General features: G+C 40.5%; 1 protein-coding gene across 1 annotated transcript in view; it reads left to right on the forward strand.

Annotated features, from left to right (window-relative positions):
- The window catches only part of msna (moesin a), an 86,178-nt gene extending 77,696 nt beyond the window's left edge, over positions 1-8,482 (forward strand). Inside the window, exons 12-13 of the mRNA XM_073058058.1 lie at positions 4,506-4,730; positions 6,716-8,482. Of these exons, the coding sequence (XP_072914159.1) occupies positions 4,506-4,730; positions 6,716-6,880 (390 nt within the window). The 3' untranslated portion in view covers positions 6,881-8,482. The remainder of the gene's footprint in view (positions 1-4,505; positions 4,731-6,715) is intronic.
- Positions 8,483-9,381: the final 899 nt, after the last annotated feature.

A 9,381-nucleotide genomic window follows, 5' to 3' on the forward strand; every position in this document is an offset into this window, starting at 1 on the left:
ATGAGTGATTCTCCTATACAATCCATTATCAGCTGCACAAAGCACTTCATAATTATTGAAGTCTGTGCCACTAGCAGTAATCATTTGCTCTCTTGAACATCGGAATGATGGTGGCTGCCTTGAAGCCTGCAGGGACAGTGGACTTTCAGAGAGATCTTAAAGAGGTCCGTTAAGACCTCTGTTAGCTGGGCTGTACAGTTCCACAGTGCCTAACCAGGTATGTTGTCCAGCCCTTCAGCTTTGCATGGGTTTACCCTGGCTCAGCTACAGCCAGAGAGGGTGCCTGTTCCTCAGGAACATGGTGGGGGGAGCTTTTCTCAATGTCGTGTCATTCCATTGCTTAAATCGTGCCTAAAAAGCATTCGGCCCATCAGGAAGGGAGGTGTCGCTGTTGTTAATACACAGGCTGGACTTGTAATTGCTTATGGCTTGTGAGCGTTGCTACATCCACGATGTGTCCCTGCTGTCACAAAGGTGTCTGTGGGTTTTCTGTGCATACTTGCACTTTGCCTTCCTGACGGCATGAAAGAGAACAGTCCTTGCTGACCTTTGAGTTGTCTTGTCCCCGATCCCTAAACAGTGCACGAGCATCTGCAGTCAACCATGGTATCTGGGGTTCTGAGGATCCCCTCTTACCCCTATATTTTAAACCTATGCCCTCTAGTTTCCAACTTTACTGTTATGAGGAAATACGTAAATCGACCTGTCTGTCCTCTATGTATAACTACATGCAGACGGCCATTGACTCTTCGCATGTGGGACTCTCCATCACAATCAGCATCCTTTGTCCCCCTGCTCTCCAGCTGTAACCGAATCAATGTTCTGTGGAATTGTAGCAAGAGTCCCTACTCTATTCAGAGGTTCATTAATTATCAAAGTATACAACTGTGAAATTATTCTCCAGATAGCCACAAAACCAGGAAAGAAAAAAATGGCAGCCCCCAAATCCTCCCCCTCCTCACACAAAAACAAACAAAGACCAAACAGGCACATCGATTCCCAAATACCACTCGACCCCCCCCCACCCCCGAACACAAAGGAAGTGAGAGTGATAGGGTGAAAAAGACAAAATATAAAAAAAACTTGAGAGTCTAAATTCTAAGTCCATATACAAAATGCAGCAAACTCTCCCCTCTCCTGGCAGCAGAGTGATAGAGTGATTTCCCCCCCCCCACACCCCAGCGATCAAGTCAGGTAGCCAGTGCTCACCTTTAGCATTTGCCTCTGTTTCAAATCTCCCTTTATCGTTTTAATCGGCGAACAGTGGAAGCTTTAATCAGTGAAATAGAGTTTGCATACACTGCCTCTGTCTCCCGGAATTCCCTCAGAGACTGCCGAGTGCTGAAACACCCAAATGATCTCCAAACTGCAAATCACAGGATCCAACAGTTCCAGAATCACATTCAAGACGAAAAACAAACATAAAAGACATAAAGGAAGTGAAATAAATGAATTCAGGGTCTATCCAGAAGATGTCAACCATCAGAACTTTGTATGCAGCTCCATCTGAGGCGGACTAGTATCCTGTATACATTCTTCACCACCTTCAAAGTAGCAAAAGAACGCCTGTTCTTTGGTGTTCTCTGGGTCTCTGCCATTCATTGTCTCTACCGTTCTTAGGATCATATTCTTAACAGGAACCAAAGAATCCAGCTGGAAGTCCCATTTTAACTACTGCAGTACCAGTTTAGAGTGGAACCTGGTGCTGGACGAAGTTGCTCACTTTCAAATGAGATGTTCAGTCAAGACCCCATTCTGCGTCTTGGGATTATAAAAGATTGCATGGTTTTTTTTTCCAAGATGTGCAGTAAATGTACTCCCAGTGGTCTGGTCAGTATTTGCACATAATTTAAGATTAGTTCAAAGTGTATTTATAATCAAAGTGCATCTCTGTCACAATCTACTACCCTGAGATTAAATTTCTTGTAGGCTTTCACAGTAGAACAAGGAAATGCAACAGAATCAATGAAAACTACATACAGAAATACTGACAATCGATCAAAGTGCAAAAGACGAACTATGCAAATAAAGAACAATTTTTTTAAAAAAAATAGTACTGAGAACATGAATATAGAGTCCTTGAAAATTAATCCATAGGTTGTGGAATAAGTTCATTGTTGAGTGAGGGTTGGTGCAGGAGCCTGATGGCTGAAGGATAATAATTACCTGATACGTGTGGATACGTCCTTTCTCATGGCAGCAGTGGGAAGAGAGCATGGCCCGGATGGCGGGGGTCCCTGATGGATGCTGCTTTTTTAAAAATAAAAAAAAATCTTGTGTGGCACTGCTGTTCGTAGAAGTGCTCAGTGGTGGGGAGGGGTTTTCCTGTGATGAACTGCCTTTTGTAGGGATTTCTGTTCTTGTGCATTGGCCTTTCCATACCAGACCATGATACAACCGGTCGGAATACTGTCCACTGCTCATCTGTGGCAGTACAGCACAGGTACAGGCCATTCAGCCCATGGACGACATGCCAAACTAAACTAAGTGTAGTAGCAGGCAGGTTGATGCAAAACCACCAGCCTGCAACCTCAAATGGACTTGTTACTCTTGCATGACTTGCCCTCAACTCCAATGAAATGACTGTTCCAAAGAGTCAAATCCTTTATTAACAATTAGAAAACATACAATTCTGAAGCGATATTAAGCGGTCAGCAAAGATATGACCACCATGGCCCAAGCTGCAAGCTGCCATGGAATAAGCAAGAATAGGAAACTTATTCCCTTCACTTTTACCACACCCCCTATCACTGTGACTAGTCACCTTAATGTACATAATAAACTCACAGCACAATACATAGTCTCTTGTGCCTGAACAGGATCCATATCCCTCTACTCCCTGTGTTTATTCATGTGTCTATGTGAAGAGCCTCTTAAATGTCATTATTGCATCTGCTTTCATCAGCACCCCAGCATCCTGTTCCAGACATCTACCAACATGTATATTTAAAAACAACATCAGTTTGCCTTCTCTATCTTTTGATAAGCATAAGCAAGAAGGAAACAGGATGCTGGGGTGCTGATGAAAGCAGATGCAATAATGACATTTAAGAGGCTCTTCACATAGACACATGAATAAACACAGGGAGTAGAGGGATATGGATCCTGTTCAGGCACAAGAGACTATGTATTGTGCTGTGAGTTTATTATGTACATTAAGGTGACCAGTCACAGTGATAGGGGTGTGGTAAAAGTGAAGGGAATAAGTTTCCTATTCTTGCATGCACTCAAGTATTATAAGATGTTTCTACCCCTGGGGAAACTTTTTAAACTGTTTATCCTGTCTATGCCTTTCATAATTTTATAAATATATTATACCATGCTGATTATCTGATCGCATTACTGTTTGTGGGATTTTTTTGAACACTTATTGGCTATTGAATATCCTCCACCGCAGCAGTAATTACTTCTTTGACTGTAAAGTTCAGGGGCATTCAAACAAAGGCCCAGAGGTTGTATAAATGTAGTCTGTTGCTGGGCCCTATTCTGGGTGGTTTGAGGTGCCACGGTAGCATAGAAGTTCGCACAACATTATAACAGCACAGGAGGGGAGGAAATGGAATTCAGAGTTCAATCCCAGTATCCTCAGGGAGGAAACTGGAGGACCCACAGAAAACCCACGCATTCTGCAGTGAGGACATGGATTCCTTACACAGTCCAAAGATGTACCTTCTGGGTTAATTGGTCATTGTGAATTGCCCCACGGTTAAGTCGAGGCTGTCGGGAGTTGCGGCATGGTGTGGCTCAGAGGGCAGGAAGGGCCTATTCCTCTCTATCTCCAAATAAAATAATGTTTTAGTACTGCATTCATTGGCACATTCAATATCTTACATTAAGAAGCATTTGAACACTAATTTTAATTTTTTTTAATGTATCTGGGTCATTTAGTTTGGAAATCAAGAGTTAAATTGAAAAATGGACAAGTAAGTCGTTGCTGCCGTGCATTAACTTGCACGTCAGAATTAAGAAACCTGGGAAATCTGAAAGGAAACCAATCTTCATTTCACAAGGGATCACAGGTTTCTTCTTTCACCATCCACTCTTTCCATTTACTGCCATGCATTCCCAACAAATTTAACTTGTGTTGGCAAATATTGTGGTGGGCATTGGCTCTTGTGACACTTCTGTGTCTGTTACTAGCTACAGGCTAGTTAATGATGGCAAAGTGAGCCACTTGGTTTCTGTTTTAATCTGAAGGCTGTCAGAAGTGTGTTATTTTGGTTTGATTCCCATAGGGTAGTCAGCAATTTGGCTCACCAGGAGGAATACTTGACTATTTGTAATCGGATAATACTTCCCAGACTGGTATTGTTAAATCTGTGGGATGGATTTTCAGTAAGATCTCTTCAGTTGCCATACAGAATCTGAAACAGTTGCGATGCAGCCACTATGTGCCATGTGCACTATTTCTCAGGAAATTTCTGTATGAAGCTTTCATGTTTATTTCAATAGAGATGAAATTTATGGTTATGTGGCTGTAATTATAATAACTTGTTGGTTGGCAGGCGGCCCAAGCACAGCAAGATCTGGAAAAGACCAAAGAGGAACTTAAAGTAGCTACAGCAACCCCTCCCAATCTGCAGGCTGAAGATGAGCGCGCAGATGAGCACGATGAGAATAACGCCGAGGCGAGTGCTGAGCTCAGCTCGGAGGGGACCGTTCAGGATCGCAGTGAGGAGGAGCGGCTGACTGAGGCAGAGAAGAACCTGCGTGTCCAGAAGCAGCTGCAGGTAAACGTGTTTTCTCAGCCTGACCTATAGATACGCTGTGGTTAGTTTTACTCCCGTTACTTATTTTTCAATAGGCTGCCTGGAAATTTGAATGACAAACCTAAAGTTGGGTTGTAAGTCTCCCACCAGCTGGCTCTCAAGTCGTGTATTATGCACAAGGCAGTGAGGTACAGGTACAATGTGTAAACCGTGCAGCAGCATCCGGGGCATGTAGATTCAGATAAGTTGCAATAGATGTACATTGTACAGGCAAAATCAAGATGTGGTGTTTTTAAGAAAAAAAGCAAGCAGATTGGTAGTGTGAGAGGTGGTCGATCGTGCTCCATTGCTAAGGTAGGATTAGCGTTGTGAAGGTCTGTTCAAGAACCTGATAGTTACAAGGATCCAGCTGTTCTGGTGGTATCGGACTGTATGTGTCTGTACTTGCTGCCTAATATTAGCTTGAAATAAGGTGGTGTGGCCCTGTTAGTAGGATCCCTTTGATCCGTTTTAATTCCAGGCACATGTGAAACCGTCCATTACTACTGATTTAAGAGGTGTCAGGATTTTTTTTTACCTAAAAGAAGGTAATTCTATTGCAGCCAAATGACTGATGACAGAGAGGCTGGGCTCTAGTGGTGGCATACTTGGGTCTGGAAGGGAAAGTGGGAGGGAGCAATCAGGACCTTGTCAAAGGAGGTGGAGTTGAGGCATGGGTAGGACATGGGGAAGGAGGATGAGCATTCCCTACTCCCTGGGATAGGGAAAGACCATGTGCCTTGGACGATGGGGCTGTGAATTAGGTGCTGATCAGTGGCAGAGGATTGGAGATTGAATAGTTGTAAATGTCAGGGGTGGTTGGTAGGTTAACAGTTGGCATTTGGGTCATTGGAAGTGTTACAGTAAAAGGATGATGCAAATGACCTGGATGTGGAGTTTGTCTTCCATTCCAAAATGGGGAAAAAGGCATTTCAATCGTGTGCTGCTCTACAGGGTCGGTATTGAGCTTCTAGATACAGAACTCTTGTTTTGATCTTGTGTGGGAAGGTTGTACGGTCTAGCATGGAGAGGATATTTTCTTTACATATTCACTTAATGATCAGCTCTACTGACTTCAACCTACACTAACCCTATTCAAACCAGAATTTGTCTTTTAGCCTTGCTTCCCATTAAGTGAAGGGTTAGGGGAGAGCAAAGAAAGGTATAGTTAATGAAAGTGAGACATTGAAGTAATCATTCAAAACTGGTTAACATGTGGGACATGATATTTGAAGTCAATGATTTGAGTTGTGCACTTGAGTTGTACATCCTTTGGCATTGTACTATCCTGATAGCACCTTCGAGTAGCTTTAGTAAATTAACACTTGGGAAGCAAATTGAATATACAGTCAGTAGCCACTGTATTAGGTACATTCTATACCTAATAAAGTGACCATTGAATATACGTTCATGGTCTTTTGCTGCTGTAGCCTAGCCACTTCAAGGTTCAATGTGAAATGCGTTCAGAGATGCTCTTCTGCACACCTGTTGTAGTGTATGATTAACTGAGTTGCCATCACCTCACTGTTGAATTGAACCAGTCTAGCCATGGTGTGACCTTTCACTAACAAGCCATTTACACCCACTAAAATGCCACTCACGGGATTTTTTTTTTTTTTTTTGTTTTTCTCACCATTCTGTGTGTAAACTCTCAAGACTTGTGCATGAGAATCCCAGGAGATCAGCGGTTTCTAAGCTACTCAAACAACCCTATCTGGCACTAACACTCATTCCATGATCAAAATCGCTTGGGTCACATTTCTTCCTCATTCTGATGTCTGCTCTGAACAACAATTAACAACCTGTCTGCACGCTTTAATGCATTGAGTTGCTGCAACATGATTGTCTTATTAGACATTTGCATTAACGAGCAGGTGTACCTAACCAAGTGGCTACTGAGTGTGTATATTTTGGAAGTTAATAGGAAGCATTTATTAATGGCTGACAAATGTTTTTTTTCCTTAAAGGCGTTAACTTCTGAGCTAGCCCAGGCACGGGATGAGACCAAAAAGACACGGAATGATGTGTTACATGCAGAAAACTTGAAGGCAGGACGAGACAAGTACAAAACTCTGAGGCAGATTCGACAAGGCAACACCAAGCAGCGGATAGATGAATTTGAATCCATGTAAAATCTCATTTCCTGTGACCTGCAAAGTCACTATAAGGGAATGAATTTGGTTTCATTAGGAGTTACCGAGAAACCCTTACTTTTCTATTTAATATACAGCTTATGGAAATTGGCAATAGAGATGTATTAAATTGTTCCTGTGTAGCACAAAACATTGTCTTTGATTATGAAGTTTGGAAAATTGTTTATTCTATTTGTGATTACACCGGCCAGATTTCTATAAAAGCCATGCTCTGTTCATCTGTTTTTGTAAACCAACTGTTATTTTGTGCTTGAGCTAAAATTAATATTTTGAACCATAGTGACCATATTCTGAACTGTATATTTAATTAAACTACTTTAAAACAGTTCCAATTAGGTATAAAGTTGATTCAAAAATTTCCTGTCACAAAGCTGGGACTTATGAAAAGGATTGAAAATTGATACCTTTTCTTTTGTCATCACATTTGTGGCTGGTTTTCATTTTTATTTTGTGTTGTCTGAATATTCTAATCCTTAACTAGATTATACTCTGGCATAGCTCATTCATAAATGGAAGTGTAAAACCATTCATGTAAAACCACCTAATGACTATATGAATGGTTGTCTGTATTTGCGATATTTATCTTGTGTAATTCCCCTTAAGGTATTGTACATGCACATATTTTGGCTAACTGCTGTGTGGCTTTTAAAGGAATCTGTATAGAAATCAGCTGTGTAAACTTGTTCTGTACTAAAATTTTAAACTTGTAAAAACATTTGCTAAATTTGTAGGAGTCCGTACGTATTTGTAACGCTGTGGTACCTGGAGGTGCTACCACTCAAGTGCAATGCCACTTTGTTAATAGGAAGAGTTAATTTGGGGAAAAAATTAGCAGATTGTAAATTACAGCTCAACTGTAATTATGGATTCCAAGGTGTGTATCAGGGTTTAACATACAATTTACTGCAAATAAAATCTTTGAAGTTGTATATTGAAGTATTATAAAGGCATAAAATTCTGAGCTTTCTATTTCTAATTGAAAATTTATTGCTAAGAGCTACCGTTTTGGTGCTGATCTTTTTTTATTTTATATGTAGAAGTGCCAAAAGTCTTTTCAGTGTTACAATACATGTGCTTGCAGCCAAGATCATTCCTTATTGGTTGCTTTTTTTCTAAATAGTGTTATGTACTTGATGTAGTTACTTTGGAATAACTATGCAAAGTAGGAAAAGAGAATTTACCGTACTCTGTAACTGGTTTATTGGTTTGCAGACCATGTAACCTTTGTATTTTGCAGGATAATTATAAGAATATGCAGTATTATGTTAAGGAGCCAACTGTTCATTTAGAATCCAGTGTTGATTTTTGTTTTGGTTTATATTGCAATGACTTTGTAAAGTAGGCAATGTCATTTGGTAAATATTAACAGGGCTTTTTAGCTCATTGACAAAAGCTGCTTAATCTCCTTCAGTGATTTGAATTTTCTGTACATTGAAAATTGGCCAGTGTAAATTTTATTTCTGAATTATGCTTCCTATTTAACAATTATCAAAGGGATCTCGGTAACAAACTATATGGTTTTTGGGGAGCTTTATCAATTTGTCCTTTCTGCGCTAATAAATTTTCACATTTTCTGCACAATTTTTCTTTTTCTTTCTCTTTTGATCTTAAATATCGTTAATAGAGATCGGGTTTGATCCAAAAAGGAATTTGTATTGCGTAGGGGACATTTCTACTAATATTGACACATTCTGATAATTTCAAGGAGTGATAATGTGCAATAACAATACTACCTTTGGTATATTAAAATGAAATAAATGTCACCCAGAGGAGTTGGGACATGGGGATGCCCAGGAATCTTTGGGATCCCCAGTTTTTCAAAATTCTATTTGGTATATTGTGATGTTTTCTTTTTAATAGCATTATCTAAACTCTGGATCCACAATCACCTTTGGTTGAGAGGTATAATTCCTTTAGTGCAGTAAATGGTGAGTAGGGAACACAATTTACACTCTTCCTCTGCCTTCCCTCTCCTGTGTTTAAGATGGTCACTGCCTTTAACAACGTACAGTCATTTCAGGTAGCCAGTGGGATCTTTCTACAGCAAAGTTCATGCATGCCTCGAGTAATTTGGCCTTGTGGCGAAGTCAAGTTAATTTGAAACTGGATAAGTAGGAAGGCAGTTTATAACTTCCTAAAATATATCATGTAATCAGTGATGCCTACAGAATGTCCATTTTGCTGTTAAGCAACCGCACTTCATTCTTCCTGCTGCCTGGGTAATCAATGGGGTCATGTTAGGCTCCAGCATGCATTTTCCTCCCTATCAACTTGTAGTTTGGCACAGTTCCCTTCACAGAAGTGTATCAAAAATCTTTTTGAAAGATAGACCTAAATAGCATCAAAGAATTACAAGTTATATGCTTCACTTAAACTAGTTCAATTGAATGGCTTGGCTTGTAGAATCCTTTACACTGGGTGCCTAGAATGAAACTAAGCTGACGTGCCCTCTTAAATTATCTTTTGAGTGTGATCTGGAC

Source organism: Hemitrygon akajei, chromosome 10 (assembly GCF_048418815.1).
Source record: "Hemitrygon akajei chromosome 10, sHemAka1.3, whole genome shotgun sequence".
Classification (NCBI taxonomy): domain Eukaryota; kingdom Metazoa; phylum Chordata; class Chondrichthyes; order Myliobatiformes; family Dasyatidae; genus Hemitrygon; species Hemitrygon akajei.